General features: G+C 38.6%; 1 protein-coding gene across 1 annotated transcript in view; it reads right to left on the bottom strand.

Moving 5' to 3' along the window:
• The window catches only part of FAT3 (FAT atypical cadherin 3), a 98,511-nt gene extending 84,927 nt beyond the window's left edge, over positions 1-13,584 (bottom strand). Inside the window, exons 1-4 of the mRNA XM_050976428.1 lie at positions 13,515-13,584; positions 12,297-12,436; positions 2,704-2,979; positions 978-1,188 (exon numbers count right to left, since the gene is read on the bottom strand). Of these exons, the coding sequence (XP_050832385.1) occupies positions 978-1,188; positions 2,704-2,979; positions 12,297-12,436; positions 13,515-13,584 (697 nt within the window). The remainder of the gene's footprint in view (positions 1-977; positions 1,189-2,703; positions 2,980-12,296; positions 12,437-13,514) is intronic.
• Positions 13,585-21,054: the final 7,470 nt, after the last annotated feature.

The following is a 21,054-nucleotide window of genomic DNA, read 5'->3' as shown; positions in this document are numbered from 1 at the left end:
ATTCATATTATGAATAAAACTCCCTAAGTAGAAATGTACATTACAAAATTATAAAGTTAAACATTTCTAATTCTTTCTCTCTTTTTCCAGGCATCCCCCTCTTATATATCCATCAATGGATCATCTCAAAGATAATTCTTAACTTCAGATTCATATGACCCAGAGAAAGTTACATTCACTCGCACATGTGCCAGAGATAATGCAAATGTTTTACTACTGTGCTGTTGCACCAGCAGAAGAATGCTTTTGCTGGTATAGATTATGTGCTGAATGTAAATATACAGCCTTTAACTGCAAAAGCAATTTTCATCTGGTATCATCGTGCCCTCTCTTAGTTTCAAAGAGACCTTGTGCCATTAAAATGCTATGGCAGAAGTCTTATCACAGCCCTATTTTTAGTCTCTGTGCTCCTCTGGCCTGAACACTGGCAAAGATATCAGGACATACCAGCTTTTGTGGCATTTTTTTTATGGAGGATCCACTGTACACTAGTCTGAAACCAGAACCCTGAAAACAAGTTACTGGCTGCAGTTTTGAATAACTATCTTCTGTGATGGCTTTGACCCAATGACTTAGAGGTAACAGGCTCTGCAGCCATCTGGTGATAATGAACCAGCCACAGAATAACAGAATGGCTAGACTAGAAAGGGACCACTGGAGAGCAACTGGTCCAACCTTCCTGCTAAAGCAATTTCACCTACAGCAGGTTGCAAGATCCTGTAGGGCTCTGAACATCTCCAGAGAAGAAGACTCCATAACCTCCCTTGGGAAACCTGTTCCAAGAATGACAGGTTTTGCATATAGTAGCTTCAAAATCAAATTTAAAAAACCCAACAAAACAACAACAAGGTGTCTCCTTTGCCCATCTGCACAGGAGAAAGTAGAAGAAAGAAGCTGAATTGTGTGTCAAGACAGATGACCATCACATCACTGTTCTATCTCTGGCATGATCCATGATACTTCATTTTTGGTCTAACCTGCTTCAATAGTATAGATAAGCTCTGCATTTTCTCCTTTGTCTTTGTCCAGAGCTGTGACCTGCAGCACTGCTGATCCAACTGCTGCTGATTCAAACACCGAGGCTTCATACAATGGGCTGGTGAAGTAGGGACTGTGGTCATTGGAGTCTTCCACATTTATGATGACTCTGGCCAGGTTTCTTCTATAAGGGAATTCTTGATCTCGGACCTATAGAACACATAATTTAATGCACAATTTGGCAGTCATCCAGTAAAACTTCACAAATATTACTCATCTGAGTGTGAATACTACTTTCAGTTCTGTTTAATACAAAGTAGTAAAAAACTTCATTTGTCCCAAAGAACAGTCTGAAACAGATTCACAACCAGGATGACAGATACTAAAATCAAAGCAACAGGAAAGAAGTTGGCGACTTTTTTTGTCACTTGTGAGAAAATGCATTGTGAGAAAATAACCATCATGACATGAATTTTTGAAGTGGCAACCACATGAGATCTTAAATTTGGGTTGGGGTATGCAAGAATTTCCTTTTTTGTTAATACCTGCTAAATGGTCATGCCTTTATCTTGCCATTGCCTTCTTTACAGCATATAGGCATGGCTGTCTAGGGCTTGTAGCTGCCAATGGACTACTTCATGATTATATACATGATCATATCAACAGTAAACAGAGCAGGAATCACTTTATGAAGTGCTGGTAACTGCCACCAGAGGTGTAAGTCACCACACCTGTCTCAACCCCATCCAAAATACGTCAGCGATGCTTCACTGATAATCCTGCCACCACTAGCTCCTGAAAATTTTGGTTCTTCCTAAACAGAGGAAAAGACCTATTGTATGAGGTGGAAATCAAAACCAAGCATCAGGGAATTACCTCTCTTGGCCATGTGTTTCTGTGATTCAGTTTATAGCTATTTCTTAGTCTACTTCCCAAAGGACTTGCAACATTTTACTCTGTGAGCAGAGACCACACTCAGCTGCTCCTTGCTGCACCTCACAGCAGATTTTGGCTTCCTAGGGTTCCCTGGCAATGCTACCCCTGTACCTAACACACCATGAACAGTTCCTTAGAAGGCCTCTGCTGCAGAAGTCTTAGGCAGTTAAAGAAAATAGTGGACTCCAATGTTTAAACTAACACAATTTTTTTTGTTTGTTTTTTAACAAATTATTTCCGTGATATACAATTTCCACTTGAAAACAGACAGATTTATGTTCTGTAGTCTAGACACACCATGCAAAAATTGGTAATTAACTTTTTTCTGCATACCCAAAGATTTGGAAATGTAGATAAAGGAAAGCTATTTTGTATATCAAAAGTTTATGTACTGAAATAAGTCCATAAAAGTAAGCTATAAATGAAGCTTCTATTCAGAAAGGCTAGAGCATTCTCCATAGCAAGAAAGCAGTTATCTCCCTGTGAATAACTTCTCAAATAACTTTCAGCCTCACTTCAGAAACTCTGAAAATTACCTTGAGGGAGAGGACCAGATGCCAAGAGATTAAATAATTACCTGCTTGCTCTCCCTTGGGATAGAGAATCATATCACATTCCATACAATGGATTCACAATAACATCTCCCCAAAAGCTGAAATAAAAACTGTGATATAAATTCACAGCAGGGCAGGCAAGAATAAATTAGTGGCTACTTATTGCACAGAGTCATTCACTCAAGAGAAGCCTACTCCATGCATGTCCCTGAAGCAGCCACGACAGCATTCTTACCATGACATTAAGGATGTGCTTATCTTGAGCTTCGTGGTCCAATCTCTCCGCCGTATAGAGAACCCCGGTGTTGGGATCAATTCTGAACTTCCTCATGCTGACTGTGTCGATGCTGCTGTGAATGGTGTAGCTCAGCTTGTGCTTTTCATCTCTGTCTATAGCTTCAATCTGCAGAATTTCAGTATCAGGGAGGATGTCCTCTGAAATGGTGACATCGTAACTTGGCTGAGAGAATTCTGGGCCATTATCATTGTTATCCAACACTTTGATAAGAACCTACAGTTAATAAAAAAAAAGACATTTGAAGAAATTGAAGTCCAGTCAGACTACTGAATAAGCACCTAGAGAAATGCAATTTACTTTGAATAGCGCAAGATGTTATGCTGCTGCATGGTGGGAATGAGAAACATTATTTATTATTAAATTTATATTTTTCAGATCAAAAGAAATAGAAAGGATTTGACTTTGGAAGTAAAATGTTCCTAGCTGTAAGACCTACTCAGAGCCCAGTGAAGAAGTCCATATTTTCAGTATCTGTAGATTGGAAAGAATTTTTACAATGGTCACAAGGAAAGGTTTTGTCCTTCCTTGTAACTGCCTTGGTTACCAGAGACTTCTAGAGCTGTTATATAATTTCCTTTTCCCTTCACTACTAATAAAGCTATAAAGAATCTTTTTCATGTTGCTTAAATCTGCTTTTTTACAATCAAGATTCAGCTGAATCCTGTCTTTTCTGCCCATTATATTGCACTGGGTCTTACTGGCAACATCAAATTGTGACAGCAGCTGCTGTGACACCTCAGATTGCTCTTACACCACTTGAGAGGGACACAGGAAACACAACCTCACTACCACACATGCACACCCCACAAAGATCAATACGTACCACCAAGGATAGCTGATCTCAGGGCACTAGGGACACAGAAGGATTATTTTTTTGCTACACCCTTGCTCTTCCTTTGCCAGTGAAGTCTGTCTTTATTGCCAATTCACTTTCTCCTCCAACACCTTTTTGTCTCCTTTTTGTTGTGGTTTATGAATGGTAGAACACTACAAATATGAAAGAATGCTGTGCTCTTTGCCTCAGATCTGTCTTTAAAACTTCTGTATTGATCCTTAAGGAAACTTGGAGGAGAGCAGGCCAGGGTGCTGCTCTTGCTGCCTTTTACACCCATTCCAATATACCACAAGCTGACTCTGATAAATAACAGGAATCACTATTTTCCAAGCTTTGCCTTTCTAAGTTTAGTTATGCATGTGTTGCTCTGATGACATTTTGTGGGTCTTGCCATTGGAGTAGTCACTCCCTGGGGAAAATGTGCTTTCCAGACTTTGTATGCCATAGACTGCTGTGGGTAGTGTGGCAGCAAAACCCTTGACAAACTGTGTAATACTGAAAGCTGAAGTCTGAAGAGTTGACTCTTTTTCAGTGCTAGAAACAAAAAGTATTTTTTCCAGAATATGCCTGTGAGAGCACACATCTAATTTTACAGTAAGTAAAACGGGACAATCTTTTTGTTCAAAGGCTTTGAAATAAGAAATAGTCCAATTAATGACGTGGGGAAGGCCACACACAGGACTCTTTGGTCAGACTAGGAGACCTGACCCATCACTCCTTATATTTTCTTTGTTGCTTTGTTACTTGGCTCTCTTTTAAGCAAGTATTTTATTGTTTTGCTTGATCCAGCCCTGTTCACCCATACTTTCTTAACAGAAGAAAAATACAGCAATACTTTTACTGCAATATTGCACAAACAGATGTTGGCCTCAGAGAGAAATGAAACTTTAGATTTCCATGATATGTGGGAGGGTTTGCAGAATACATTACCAGAAGGAACATGAGCAGTTGTAAGAAGCAGTAGTAATGAACTAGCCTGGGAACTGTTCAAAAGACAGCTGAAATAAAATGCTCTGTAATTTAAATGGCATAAGACTTGCATTCCATACAATTTCATTTTCACCAGATTATGGCACGCCAGAGTGAAGCAGGGTGAAACCTATATTAAGTTATGCTTCAGTCTTGGACAGATAGCAATAAAATTGGGGGGAAATACACACTGCTAAGCCTATAATAATGATGAAGAGTTACTTAGCTTTTTATACTTTTATTGTTGCTGTAATACATCAAACATGTTTCTGATCTGACTGAGGAAAAAAACCCACCCAAATCTATGGTTTAAAACTTTAGAAAGAAGAAGAAACCAGTAGTAACATATGAAAGAAAGCCTGAGGAGAAGATTAAAGTCTTGAACTCTAATCTACTGGGGCACAGAGCCAGTGCTGAACCATTTTTTTAGTGTAAGCAATAGGAGTTGGGGATAATCAGTATTTGATACTTACAGAAATTTTCTTGAGAGTTTTGATGTTCTCAGTCCTTGACAGGTACCACTATAACACGACTGATAATTAACACAGATAATTTATTTTGCTTTTCATTCATGACCCAAAACTTTCTCATGTATCATTTTAGGCTTGTGCCTGTGAATTTATTTTTAAAATTGGTGTGTGCAAGCTGAAGCTATTCTGGAAGGAGAATAAAAATAAATGTACAGAAACACACCAATGCATCTTAAAAGTACTGCTACAGAAGTGACATGCTCTTTTGTTTGCATGGTATATAATCACATCCCAGAGGAGTGATTCACTTCCTATAATACCTAATGCATTTTGGGATCACTGGCAAACTGATAAAGCAGAAGAGGGCATAAAAGTTTATCCATCCCAAGGCTTCCACTGTGACTGTCCAAGCCACAGCTCCGTGATTTTTGCCTTTACTAGACTGCACAAACTGAACAGGGTGGGACTGGATCAGCATCAGAGACCAAGGGTAATCCATGAGACTGTGGAAATTACAGCATGGATTCACAGAGCAGCATTTCTTCCCACTGAAAAAGGTGTAAGCTATTGCCCTGACACACATCCAGACATAATCATGCTTGGGGAGTGCAAGGTATGGAGGGAGAAAAGATAAAAAAAATTGAGGCCTTCATTCACTGTCATCAAACTTTCAGGGAGCTATGCACTTAAAATTGCTTTGATCATTGCCAAAAAAGCCCTGATTTTTCCTTCTTTTTCTTTTCTCTCTTTCACTTCACATCTACTGTAAGACTGATCAAGTGCCTGTTTAAGTGGCAGGCATCTTCCTCCCTAGAGATGCCAGTATTTTAATGATTTGTCAAGTGATCCACATTGAAATACACATTATTTATTACATACTTTGCACTTCAACAGCCACTTCCATCTGGAGATGGAAGGCGAGGGTTAGAAATGCTAATGAATAAAGAAGTCATTATTGATTCACAATTTCTTCTATTTAAGCAGTTAAGAGTATTTCTAATTTTTCTCAGCTGTCCCTCAAAATCCCCGAGAGTCAAATGCAATTTTAACATTTCTCTCCTTTAATAGAGGGGGCTGTATTTTCCTTGCAACAAAAGAAAGTTAAGTTATATATGGGAATACTGATTATACAGAGCTCTGTTAAACCTATAAATGGAATTCTTTAATGTTCTTCAAAATTGAGCTATCTTGGGAGTTACTTTAAACAAAACCAGGTAAAAGAAAATGGAGTTTTAGTCCCATTTAGAATAGATATTATTCCTAGTTCTTCCAACATTTCTGAGGAGCAAGTGACTATTATTCCTGTATTTTGTCCAGGAAAACAATGCTTTGCAACAAGGTTACCAAAATCCCAGGTGAAGTGCAATGGTAAAGCTGGTGAAGGTGTTTTAAGTTTATTTTTGAGCCACTCCCCTTTTATTTGGTCACCTTAAAATGCCATTCTTCCTTTGCAGATTTGCTGCTCCAGCAGGATAACTTCTAGTAAGATGCTACTTAAAAAGAAAGGAAGGAAAATGTGACACTGACATGAACACCAGGCTCACAGAAAAACTGATCCTACAAACATACGTGAAGTTGAGTAAACTGAGTGCCACCAGACAATTAATATGAGGAAAGTTTCTCAAATTCATTTCATGGCTGCCAACCTCAGGCATGAAATCTTGGTACTATTGGCAAACTTCCCATTGACTTCAAAAGGGTCAGCAGAAGGGTCCTTGAAGTCTTATGCTTTAGCCAGCTGGTGGCACATCTTTCACCTCAAATCAAGTGTTACACTACTGAAGTGACTCAAAGACTCCCAATGTCTGTGTAATTTAATATTTTCTACATATTTATTCCCAAATGGAGACATGGCAAGAATGAGTTGTGTGTGGCATAAATCTCCTTTATTACTGCTTAGGTGCCCGGGGTGTTAAGCTGTGACAATTGCCATTGTGCAGAATCAAAGCCAGGCTTTAAAAGTTTCCCAACACATCTCCAAAAGGTGACGAAGGGAAATGTTTACTATTTGTTGGCTGCAAAGCAGAGATTCCTCTTTGCTGAGGACTGCTCAAGATTGCTGACTGAACTACTTTTCATTGACAAACATTAGCTGCAAGTCTTTTTTTCCACGCTCATAAAGCCAACATGCAGCAAGCCAGTCTCTGCCTGGTTCTTCTTGAAAGCCCCTATCTTTTCCAGTGCATTGTGGGCTTCAGAAAGGCAGGCTTGCCTCCTTCTGTGTCCTTTGTGTGGAGCCTAATTTACAGTCTGAACAAGCTCTTCACTATAAAAGATTTTCTTCTCCCTGCTCACTTCCTATTTCCCACAGTTAAAACAAGTTTCAAATAAAGGAATCACAGCCCTCCAAGATTACAAATTAGGCAAAGTAACACTCAGAGCATTAGCAAAGACTTTGTACTCAAAATGGTAAGTGAAAGGCCTAGAGAAATACAATCAAATCAAAGCAGGACAAAATCTAATGCAGGAAGTGTCTCCAAAGCTGTTTTTAATGTTGCCCATAACAAATACCTTTGGTTTAGGCACAGACATATTTGACTGAAAACTGGGTAAATGCCAGCAGCTGCTTTACAGACATTTGAAGCTGGAAGAATCTGCTTGGCTAATTGCTTGGTCTGGGCACTGTGTTGCAGTGCAACCTATTAAGTGCCTGAATTATTTAAACTCAGGTTACACTTCTGCACAGGTTTTGAAACCTATTTTAATACTGCTCTCAACAGTGATACCACATAGCTTTATTTTCTACTCCCTGACAAGTTTTTCCTTCCTCCAAACTCCAACTTTAACGTAAAAATTCAGTTTCCCTACCAACATCAGTGGCTAGTTATTTATACTTTACTGTGTTCTCTGTGTTATGTTAAAATTGAAAGAAAAATCTTTCCTTCACAGGCAAGGCAGTGCTGAGATTACTGGATGTAAAAAAAGGAGTGGGTACAGTTTAGAGGAAATGCTCAACAGAGCAAAAGCGAAATATTGAATTGAATCCCCAAAATTGAATTTAATCTCTTTTTCTGCCCTAGAAGAATCCACAGCCCAGAACTGCTTCTGGCAGGCTCTAATGTCTTATCTACATTTTGGCCATGATACTCAAAGAAGAGCTTTTCACCATTCATTTAAGAGAACCACCCTCACTCAGGGTGGGTGATCAGCTCCTCTTAAGAAAATGTTGCAAAGAAAGGATGACCTCTGAAAGGTGAGACAGAAACTTAAGAGTTAAAAGTCAATCATCAGCACAAGAATAAATTAAATCCCAAAACCTTCAGCAAGGAGAGACAGAAAGGGGCAATGAACAATAACTTCTGTCTGTTCTTCCAGTCTGGCCAGCTTCAGCAGAGGATATTATAAGCAAACTTCTCTGCATCTGCAAAACTTTTCAGAGGGAAGAGCACATTACCCTCTGAGTGCCCACTTTTCTGGGAAACAGTCAGATGGTTTTGCAATAAGTGAAACTTAGGTGCCTTTTGCCTCCTAGCTTGGAGTCAACAGCCTTCATGCTCGAACACATCTTTTTTATAGCAGTTACAATGATGAGAAAGAAGAAGTAGGCAGGAAAATAAGGAGTAAAATAATCTTTTTCGCATAGTATCATCACTCCAGACGCTGTTCTTACAAAAAAATAATTATCTGCCAGGACAACATTCTCAATAAAAGTGAAACATTATAATAACTTAAATGATAGTTCAATGATTCCCCCCTGTACTCAGCTTCTGTGGGTATTTTAACAAAGCTCAAGAGTATGTACTACAAATAAGTAAATAAATGTGATTCTATCCCTCTGTTGCGCCTGTGTGTAAAAGACCTGAGTTGTTCAATAAAAAAAGAGATTTCAGATAAACCTGACTCATGACCAGGAGAATTTCTCATGTTTCAGAGTCAAAATTGTGGCAGGAGTAGGCATTTAGATGCCAATAAAGTGATTCCTTGTGGGGAGAGATCTCTCTCTGCTCAAGCAAGGGCACCAGACCCTTTTGCAGGCCAAAGGGAGGTGATGGCCATGGCAGGGAGCAGAGGCACTGCACAGAGCCACTGTCCCAGCTCTCTCCAGCACATGGGATACAGAAGCCCCAATCCCTCTGCAAGGCCAGCAGCTCGCCTGGCAGCTGCAGGAGTTGTGTTCCGTGGGAATTTGGAGCAAACGTATTCCTTCAGCCTTTAATAAATAACTGCCTCAAGCAATGATGGATAAAAGAAAGGGAAAAAGCAAAAGCTCTCCCTGGCTAAGTCAGGAGACTTAGCCATTCTAGAAGTTAATCACTGTGACTGAAGTTTTATACCCACACTTCAAATACATAAATCAAACAAGTCAAAATTTCTTTGTATTTTTCCTTCTCCATCCGTTCCCATCCCAACTGTTGGATGGTTCAGGCTTACATGGATGGGCAGCATGGTGAGTGACAGTGGCTCAACAAGTCCTGACACTTTGGTTCTCACTCTGAAGACTGTATTTCTTTTGAAAACCTTGATCATGCCCAAAACAAGTAGGCTTTTGGTTTTTTGGTTACATAGAAATTTTGAGTTTGCAACTTTTTTTTTTTTGTTAGTACTCCTTATGGGTTTTTTGCCTCTTTTTGCAACAGTGAACCATTATTACAACAGATGTAACTTTTAAATCAAAATTGTTTCCTTCCTCTCATGGTACAGTAATGAACCATGTGCACAGTAAGGCATGAAAGAAGTGAACAGTTCATTGGAGTTTAAGGCATGCAGGAACATTGCTGAAGAAACTTCACCAAGTCCATGCCAGGGATCACGTTACCCAAACAAAAATCTTTGGCATTTTTATGCTGTATTTTACCACCTCCAACTGTATAGACAAAAGGCCAAGAAGAGAGAAAGGAAAACAGCTGGGGTAGAATAAAAAGCAAGAGTGTTCCATTGCACATGGTGATCATCAGCTGTTTCATAATAATCCATCATACTTTGAGGGGCCTTTAAATTATTTTATTGTTATTCAAAATTGCTTTCTACCTGCTTCATCTTCTACCATAACTTCCTGCAGCTACAGTCAAAAACACAGGTGGAACTGTGTACATAGAACAAAATAGCTAAAATGTTGTTTAGTCAAAGCTCAGAATAAGGCCACTGAGAGCTATCAATGAGTGATCTATTCTATGAAATTTTTAAATTAAACCAATCAGTTTTATATTTTTTTATTATTTTTCTAAAAGAAAATTAAGATGAGGAAGGTAACCAAAGGCTCCAAAGTACAACCAAAAGTAAAGTAGGAAAGTTTTGCAAAATGGAGCTATAAATATGAAGGCCATAATTCTGTCAGTTTTCAGATAACAATCACTTTTGAAATCTCTGCTGTGAAGACCATAAGAAACACATGCTTGAATGCCCTGGCCACCATTAAATAATTAAACAGTATCCACACAGAGAGAAGGTGGGGGAGGGAAAGGTCTGTACACACCAGTGATTATTAATGCTACACTCTTGCAATCTGAAACTATCTTACATTCCTAAATGGGTCACATCACTGTTAAAAGAAATCTCAGGCTTCTTTTAGAATGCAACAGCTTTACTGAAATATGTTTTTACCATATGTTTTAATTAAAAATGTAGGGGTTTCATCCAACTAGGTTTTGAGGACTGTTATATAGGTCAATCTATTAAATCAAAAGCAGCAGAAACAATAAACGCAATATCCATGAAAAGAGAAATTACTTTAATCCAGCATGTTTGAAATTCTCTAAGCTTTTAAATATTTTTTTGGCTGAAATGTTTGCAAGAAAGAAAAAAGGTCACATTAGGCATTCAACACCATCTAAAATGTGGACTTAGAGTGTAGCCAAGATTTAAAAAAGGCATAACAAAAAAGAAACTACTCAGGAGTTGAAGAAAATGCCTTATGGAAAGGGAAGATAAAGAGGTCAGTCATTCTCCTTTGCTTGTCTACCGGAAGACTGGGAGGTGATTTGAGTATTGTGAGTAAATGCCTTCCTGGGGAGAAAATAGCGTTTTTTAAAGAGTTCCTTAATTGAGCAGAGAAAGGCATAACGGGGGACCATGGGCCAGATATAATCAAGCTTAAAGTAAGGGATGTTTTTAGCAGAGATGCAATTAATTCTGAAACTAACAGGGAAGACACTGGATTTCGTAGCACCTAACTTACTATCAACTGATGTTTTCTTACCAAGGGTGGATTACTGGGAGAAAACATCAGACATTTTAGGGCTGGAGTATAAACAGGATATATAAACATGAATTCAGATTGAGAAAGCACTCAATGATTTATCAATTTCTTAGGAAAGCTGGTGTTGTGGCTCACTGAATACAGATTTACACCCAAAGCATTTGCGCAAACAGGCAAGGTACAACAGAAGCATCTGCATGTGCATGCATATATGCAAACGTAGAAAATGTTCAGGCTTTCCTTCTGAATGATAAAGAAGGAAATAACATCACAAACCTGTTTTTTTCACTTACACTTGGGGAGTAACTCAGATGTAGAATTTCAGGCCCTAAGTAATCCAAAGCCCACAACTCCACCTCATATCAAAGGATTTTGCTGTTTGAAGTCTTCCTGGTGCCCCCTGGACCACAGAGTCCCTGTCCCTGTACCATGACCCAATTCCAGCCTGGTTCCCACTGAACAGATACCTAGGCTCTGCATCAGGGTGTCTCCTACAAAGATGTGTCAGAGCCAGCACTGCCCCAGCCCATCATGTTTATCTGACCCAACTTTAAAGGCAAGGAGCCTGATAAGCAAGCCTGGTTTTAAAAGGTTCAGCGGGGCTGCTTCACAGAAGACAGTGTAATCACCGGCAGTGACACTAAAGGAGGGATTCTTTGCATTTTAAGTTTTGCCTCTGAACAATTTCTTTTCTGAACAATTGATCTTGTGTCCCACATTTGGGTCTTTGGAGGATGAGAGGTATAAACTCCATTTAACACAATCAATAGCAATATTCCCTGACACCATGGAAGCACTATTGTATTGAGCACCATTATGGGGAGATGCAATTGTCAAAATCTAGGCTTTGCTGCCTGTGATAGGGACTCCCTCAGCTGGAGAAAGGCAAATTACTTTCATGTGAGCAGGAAGAGAACAAAAGGAGAAATAACGCTTTGAAACATTCAACAGCCAATTCTTTACAGCCAGATGGAAAGGCTCTGAAAAATATCCCCTCCATTAGTTATTGGTGGTCTCAAAGGATGAGGTTTCACCTGAATGGAAAAATTAATAACTTTTATAGCATATACATTCCAGCAACAAATGAACAACTTGCCAAGAAAGGAATGTGATATTCTACCTGAGTTGTGGCAATGTTTGTTCCATCGGTGACCTCCACAGTCATATTATACATTGACCTCTGCTCTGCATCCAAGGGCTTTGCAATGACAATCGTGCCCACTCCCTTATAGGCGTCGAAAGAACTATCGTAATTCCCTCCTAATTGTTGCACAAAAACACATTCAAATTAGCCATTTCTTGAAAACTTCCATTGCAAGAATACCTAAAAGTGGGCGTGTCTGTTTAGTGTCATCCATCTTAATGGCCTCTCTTAGCATACACAGTGATACGTCTTTGTTCATAAGTCATTTATATTTCAAAGCACAGTTTGTATATTGAAAAGCAGATATCATTAGAATGCATTACCAAAAAGAAAAAAAAAATCTAAATAATAAAAATCTACTAGTACATTTAAATAAACTATAGCTGAATCCATAAAAAGAATCAAATGGCTATAAGCCTCTAAGATGTGTGCACTTATGGTTTGAAATAACGAACAAGAATAATTATCTTTTTCTATAAAAGTCATTTCAAGAGGGTTTTATTCTACAAATTTTATTTTCAGGAAATTCTCACTGATACTTCTGAGTGCAAATACCATCATCTGAGTTTTTAAAAATTACAAATATAATCAATTTAAAAAATGCAAATAGAGATTTGTTATGTTAATACCAAGGACAATGATAACTACTGGCAGCAAAGGTCAAATCATTCCAGTGTTTTAAGAATTATTCAAATAGATCTGACAGGATACACAACCTAAATTCTTTCCAGTACAAAAAAACCTCTTTCAAAGCACTGTTCTAATACTAGCATCCCCTTTTCCTGTCACACACTGAATGCTGCAGCAGTGGAAAAACCCTCCTGAGTACTGAGTGAAAGAAAGAAAAGAAAAAAATCTATTAACAAGTAAAATAAGTCTATAAATAATATAATCTCAAAAATAATTTCAGATTGAAGGGTTACAAGATTTGTCAGCCACAGCTACAGTTTATAAATTGGAACCACTCATTATTTTCAAAAGCGCAGCACACACTCCCTGCTGATAAGCTGTTTTCTTGCTTACTCATCTATGAAGTGTAATTTAGTATTACTTGAGTCTGAAATTTTTGGAGGCTAGGGACAGGGAGAGGTGGGACACAACACTGCTGACAGACAAACTCTTAAGGTATATTCATACCACAGCAATTCAATGCCAACCCTGTTCCACAGAGACAAAAAGCCTTTCAAACCCCACTGGTTGTGAGACTTGTGTAACAGCTGCTGAAAGCTCTTGAGAGGAGGTCCACAGGTAGAAAAATATCCATCCTATCGACTTAGCTCTGGTGAAATATATATTAGGAGAGATATATTTGAATGGCTGGTAGTGTCACAAAATGGCTCTCAAAATTTTAGGGCAGGAGACTGAGTAGAGAAGAGAAGAGTGTCCCATGCTCTCCCATCAGCATGGTTTGCTGAACAGGAATTGGAATTATTCTCAGAAGCAGTCATGCATTTACTGAGAGAAGAATGTTTTGGCATTTGAAGAAGCTGAAGATTAGGAGGTAATGCAGCAAAATCACAGCCCCTGAATTCCTTAATGTGAAGGGACCCTCACTTCTACCTCTTGCACAGGCTCCTGCAAAGAAAGAGGAAGGTGGAAGAAGCACTGCTCTGTCCATTTTTGCCTTGGAAGACATTCAGAGATGGATAGAAGAAAATAGGAGGAAAAATAATAATGCAGGTGACTGCTGCAGAGGAAAGGCAGTAATTGTGAACTTCTGGCCACTGAAGTGATCCAAATGTAGTAATTTCAGATGTGCCATCAGATTTCCATATGTTGAACAGATGTATATACCTATATACAGGTCTAAGCCTAATAGATGAAGTTGTGGTTTTCTAGGAAAACATTGCCACTAGACCTGTTGTCATTTATGGCAGATAGAAACACTGCTTACTCCTTGCCCTCATTCTGCAAGCTGTCCATGATATTTCAGCAATAGCAAGGTACTTGGACATTGATTATATCTTTGGTGCTCTTTTTATTTTTTTTTTAAAGTTAGTCTGGAAGAAAAAGTTTCTTTCTCCCAATTAATGTTTTAAATTGATTTACTTAAGAAAAATTGCACCATGAAAACCTTCTTTGAAGAAAAGAGCTTGAGATTCATGCAAGGAAATCTCAGCTGAAATGAAACTAGCCTTGGGACAGTAGGCACTTCACAAAGAGAATGTTTCATACTGATAACCATGAAAACAAAGTGCAAGTCTATACTCTGAGATGCTTAATAACCATCTTAATGAGCAATCAAAAATTATATGCTATCAACTGGCACACACTTCCAAAAAAACCTGCCTTTAAAACTTCCAAGAAGTAACATGGAAGGATTAACAATAAATGTTTTAAATAATCTTCTGCTGGCTCAGAGCTGGGTTTTCAGGGCACCACATAGTCTGTTGCAAATAGACCAACTTTTTCAAGCCACTTCCATTAAGTGAAGCATACTCTTCCCCTAAAAGAAGAACTGAATCCATCATGTGAATTTTTTATACATTATTCACATCTTCCAAAACGGTCTAGTGACAAACAAATTAATCTTGGTTGCCAGCCACCCCAGCCTGTAACTAACCAGGCAATGCAGTTCATTCTACATTGCCACGTTTTCTATTAAACAAGGCAGAAATTGCATCAAACACTGAGGCAGAGATGGATCAGAGAACATCCTGCTGTGAGATTTGTGATTATAATCTATTTTGGAGTGAAACCCTGAATTATTCATGATTCAGTCTTCTACGTTTTAACAGACCATGGTCAGATGAAGAACCATGCAGATGGATGAACTTCTGGGAATACTGCCTGAGATTTTGGGTTCTGCCTCTCATCTGCAGGACTAGAGGCAGCCTGCAAATGGTTTGTGCTGCTCCTCTGCCTCTGTATACACTCCACACAGGTCCCCATAGGATAAATGCTTCTGAGGCTGCACTAAACACTGATAAATTAATGAATTACATAAAAATGCTATAAAAGTTAAACATTTAGAGTCTTACAGATGTGTTAAGGCTATGCAAGGCCTACTCTGAAATTAAGTCTATGCAAGGGCTATTAGAAGCATCCACCACAATCATCTTTGTAAGATGGGTGCTGGGTTGCACAAAGAGAGAGGAATCATTGTCATGTAAAAACAAACAGGAGTCTTCTCTTTAAAACTCTTGCATCTGGGAACTCCACAGGAAACCACTTCCATCCAAAGGTGCCCATGGAGAGGTTGGAGGCTGAGGCCCTAGGAGGTGCCAGCTGAAAAGGTGCTGGCTTCTGGGGTGCTGGAGGCTGTTTTTGAAAGCCTGATGCTGTGTCTGTACCAACCTTTTGGAAGTGGGCTTCTTGGCTGTGCCATAGGCTCCCACAGCATCAGTTTTAACAATTTTACTATTGTCCATTTAATAGTTTCTTTGATCACAGTCTTCAGATGAAAGAGGGCTAAGGATGATGGCATTTTGTTCAGCTGCTCAGTTTTATTAATGTGAGTTTTCATTACTTATTCCACTTTCCAGCATTTGGCACATGCTTTCCTTTTTATTGTCTACTAAACCCTGCTTTCAGATACAAGATATGTAGAAGCTGTCTTTGCTAATGTGCTTGCAATTGCATTAGGAAAGAAATATTTCAAATGAAGATAATACATTGTGAGTTCCTCAGGCACTTTGGGAAAATCAGTGACAAAGAAAGCAAGATGATTGCACTGACAATCTGGCTAGACAGGTTGTCCTGAGAAAGCATTTTAATACTGAATAACCCCAGAGAGATGTGGAGTAGTTGTTGTCTGTGGTATCATTTCAGGCTAAAATGTAATGCTGATACATCTTCAATACAGTTTAAAGACTTCCCTTAAAATAATCTGATTAGACTGAAGCACTTTCAATAAGATTTTAGGAAAAGTCCACCTCTACTTTAAATGCTGTCTTTGGATGAGAAGACTTATCATGTTGGAATGGTAAAAATTCATCCAGAAAAAAATTCATTCACTTTTTCTCTACAACTGATTCCAAAAATCACCTAGCAGATAGTTATGTCTACACTTCAGACACCTAAAGTTAAGCGAAATGATTTCCACCCTTACTTTCTTGAAGTTGATCTTAATGCTTTTGCAAAAGCCCTGGAAGCTTAGAACTAGTAATTTTTAATGTCATCCAATAGTGTGTTATAGTTTATATATGATTTTCCAATTCCAGCTGTTTTTGGTACACCTGTAGAAACAGCCCCTGGTACAAAAGACCTTATTAGCTGGCCCTCACTACAACTCTCTAGAACAGTCTTTATTTTCAGTTTAACAGATGGCATAGTACAGTTAAGAAAGAGATCTCAGGAAATTGAACTGAGACACCTCTGAGCCAGCAGACTCTGAGTGTGTACTTGGTATAGAGTTGGTTACATTTTCGGTCTGAACTTGGACTTTTACCTTTCTTCTCAGCTTATTTTTTGGCTTGAGAGTCACTATGAACAATTTTTCTTCAGACAAAAGTCCTGTATACTTTGGAAAGAACTTTTTTTCTTTCTTACAAAAAAGATACTAAAAAACCCCCAAACCACTGAACCCTGTGAGGCTAACAAGAGTGGTAAAATGGAAAGGCCAAGGAAAACTTGAACTATCAAAAGGGATTTCTGGGGGTCGGCTGAAGAAGTTGCCTAAGGCAAGACACAATCCAGATTTTGCATTCCCACAGGACGTGGGCTCTGCATCTTTGTCCCTAATTTCAGTGCTGGGGTTTTTAATTTTCAAGCATATTCTTCTTATATTGCATTTTGCTGCAAGCAGGTAATTTTTTTGGTAGGGCTTTTCCTAGATGTGGTTCCTTTTTGATACCATGCGGAGCCTCCCTATGTTTCTATAAATTGCTGATACACACTTTAAGATTGATCATGCTGCTGGGAAAAATAATTTTCTCCTCTGAGAAGAAAACATGTCAGCAAATCTGGAGGATTTGTAGGCAAATGAGTCCCATATGAGGCCCTTTTCCCATATTTTCCAGTGGGACAATCAAAAAGGCTGGGATTGAATACCACTTCAGAAATATCAGAAGACTGTAAAGAATCAGACTTGTTCAGTCTTAGATGCAAAGATGGATCACACTGAGCTCTGGAGGACATCCCCAATTTAAACACTGCTAAAACCTAGCAGGAGTCTTCCTTCACTGGCAGGTAGCAGCACACAATATTTTATGATCAAACTTAATAGCATCACTATATACAGCTATCCTCACACAAGTCTCATTTGGCTCACCATGCCATTATGGACAAATGGAGAAAAGGAACACAGGAAATGATCTGACTTAGATGAACATTTTCCTATTGCAGATAAGATTCTTACTTGTCTGTCCCAAAAAAAGCTGACAGGAATGAACAGTGATGATGAACTGGGCCAATTGCTACAATTGTCACATTGCTCAGGGAAGAGAATCAGAGCAAAAGACAGGAAACTAATTCACCCTGAAACTCAGAGGTGAGGTTAAAGTACCTCTGGAATTTTCAAAAAAAGAAGCAAAGCCAAAATTTTCATTTCTTTTCTTTTTAAAAGAGATGAAATAAACTTAATGACTGTCTGAAAAACCAAAAATTCAACTACAGATTTTTTTAATCATAACATAATAAATATTAGTAAAACGACAGGCAAATATTTATTCTTTTATGTATTATATCATGCTAAGAAGAAAGTAATGCAGACTCTGAATTTTAGGTAATACTATACTGTGAAGAGACTCAAAGCCTTGAGTTTGCTGCTAAGAAGCTGAAAGCAAGGGCATAAAAAGCAAGAAAGAAATCAGGAAGGTATTTTAGATAGTTGTCAGAGAAGATTATTCAAAGAAGGCTAGGTAGCTACATGTTTTTGATTTTAATGAAAACTTGCAGCACTATGAATTAAATGGACAATCAACTAAAATTAATAGATATTAAAATTATTGGCATTTAAGCACGCTTGGTAAAAAGTGCTGATGTGGTTTCAAAGCTTGGCTGCTGTTATATAGGCACAGGCTGGGGGAGGAAGCAAAGATAGAGGGAGGACTGTTTGGGGAACCAGAGAGATGTTGTGCAACATGCCACTTAAGCAAAAAACTAGCACCATGCAGCTTAGCTCCGTGTTAAAGTAGTCATCCCACCATTCCCATCAGTAACAAAGGAAAAAACAGAAAGGCCTCAATTTTCCTGGTACAAATAAAGGTCTCTGACTTATCTGGGAGTTCCCATTGAAAATTAGTTTTTAATTAATGACTAAATAAATTTTAAACTGATACAACTTATGCTTATGTCTTTCACACAGTGGGATGGGCATGAATTGAGAATGGTATTGAATGCAATCTGAAAAGAGAAACCAGGTATGACATCTCAACTATTCCCAATTAAAGAAACAAACAATCATCCAAGTATCCTGTTCCCCTCCAGTCCATCAATGGATGATGACCTTCTTGCCCCTCTGGCATCTTCCTCTCTTGGAGCTGATTAACTCAAGAACTTAAACACCTACCTAAAGTATATATAATTAAGGTGCAAAGTTAGGCAGACAGGACACTTTATAGCCAAACTTTATCTGCTCTCCCTCTCTTTTTTTTTTGTCTGGGAGAGAGTAGATGTTATGCATTAAAAAAGAGATTGTCTGGAATTCCAATGCCCATTTAGTTTGAAAAGGTCATAAAGATAAAGGTCAAGCAGCAAACTCTATATTAAACCACGTCTCTACATAAGCCTTCAGGGGTTTTGTTGACATTACTGTGAACTATGCACAGAGGTTCAGAATCACGGCATACCAGATGGAGCAGGATCAGGTCTGGTTTTGCAGCAGCACAGAAACCATCTTGTGCATCAGCAGTCACATACAGCTCTCTGTATATGACAATTAACTTCTACAAATACCCCACGTCTTTCACTGGGCTTTTCAGCACTGGACCTCAATGCTGATGATATCAAGGAACAATGAAAAAAAGTGGGGTTTGACACTGGATAAAGGCAGCAATGCTTATCTAAATACACACTGTTCTGTCTGCAAAACTCTTGGGATGGGTTTTGTCTTTGCTCCTTGCATGCTGAGTGTCTGGAAAAACAAGGTCTTCTGCATGCCCAGGATTGTTGGCTATTCCTGTTGCAGAAATTGGTGCTGTTGGAAGTGGAATTATTTGTAACAGCAGCAATATTTAATGAAAACATTCAGTATAACCGAACTGGAAGGTCAGGGTCACTGATTTCTCATTAAATCTAGGAAAGCTCTGTCTCAGTGACCTCTGCAATGATGCAGCATGTTGCAACTTCAGAAGCTAGAGCCTGTAGGGAAACCATTAGAATAGTTTAAATAGGGAAGATCTTCTAAACCATTTGAACTAGTTTAGGCATAAAGGCCATATTATTTGACAGAGGCTAAAATTTCCTAATGTTTTCCCTATCATCTCTGTTTGGTAGGCAAAAAATCAAATATCATTATAAGGTGTTGCTTGATTGAAAGTGACTCTTAATAATGAAAAAGAATGTAGTGGAAGAGCAGGGGCTTCCCTCGGGGCAGCATTTTAACGAGAGTTGGTCAAGCTGCCATGGAAAGGACTAGAAGAAGTCCAGCAAAAGGTTCAAATAATAAAAAAACTGTCAATAACATCAAAAAAGATGGATTTGTCTTGGGAGGAAAGGGTCAGTGAGGAAGGGAATGGAAATGTAAACATCAGCATGTAGCATACTGAAGCAACCAAGGAAATGGCAGGAAAACGCTAGGAAACATATGTTGTCCTCCCCCAGGGACTAGCAGAAACCCCAGAATATGGTAGTAGCTTTGAGTTCAATTTTAATATGATTGGCACATCAGAAACTGTGCTACAAATTCAGAGAGGAAGTGGTGCTGCTTCTGTCTTTCATCTGCACAAATTGACAATAAAAAGGTGGATGAAAACAACTCTGACAGACCCTTTCTCCTGTGGTCCCTGTCCTTCCTGTTGGCTAAACCCATCTGCAAATAACTGTGTTGAAATGGGAGCCAGGCTCAATCCCTGTAAATAAAGACTGCTGATGCACACTTTCTGCTAAGTCCATGGCAAAGGCTTTTTGTTTCTCTAATCTTTCATGTAGCATTTGCTTTATTACCCTTCATTTAAATAACTACACTTTGTGCAGATGAACTGTTTTACATCCAAAGGTATGCAAACACTACATAGAAGCATCTGGAAATATTAAGAAGCACAATAATTTTCCAGGAAAAATTCTCACTTTTGAGATGTTAAAGGAGTTATTTTAAATGACATTGACTGAATCAGCAGCAGAAGTGGGAAAGAAATGCATAGGAACATTGACTCCCATTTCTCTACTTCAAGCAAGTGAGACCCTTTGCTCCCTGTCATTTTTGCATCTAATGGCATTTCCCTGTGATTTTAAGACTTCTGTGGCATCTCCTCCTTTTTACTAAGGATGCTTCTCCCTCCCTGTTTTTATAAGCAATTTTATATAAGGCAATTTTGTGGTTGAAATCTCACATCAAAACACATTTCTCTGTTTCAGCTTGCATTCAAGACAAACTTTTGGTGTCTCCATTTGTAACCCATATGTTGAGGCATCCCATTCTGTTTCACAGTTAAATGGATGGCACTGGACTGTGAAAAGTTTGAATTAATTATTTGTGATAAACTGTGGAAAATCCGTGAATAAAATGATAATAATTGGACACAAATATGGTAAAAGCTGTCATAGAAAGAAATGCAGCACATCCATGTGTCGCATTGCATCCTGTCACAGGCACTTATGAAAGATGTAATATAAATTGTCTCAAAAAAACTTG

The sequence above is a fragment of the Serinus canaria genome, chromosome 1 (assembly GCF_022539315.1).
Source record: "Serinus canaria isolate serCan28SL12 chromosome 1, serCan2020, whole genome shotgun sequence".
Classification (NCBI taxonomy): domain Eukaryota; kingdom Metazoa; phylum Chordata; class Aves; order Passeriformes; family Fringillidae; genus Serinus; species Serinus canaria.
The sequence above is the reverse complement of the archived record's forward strand: the minus strand, read 5'-3'. Positions and strand labels throughout refer to the sequence as shown.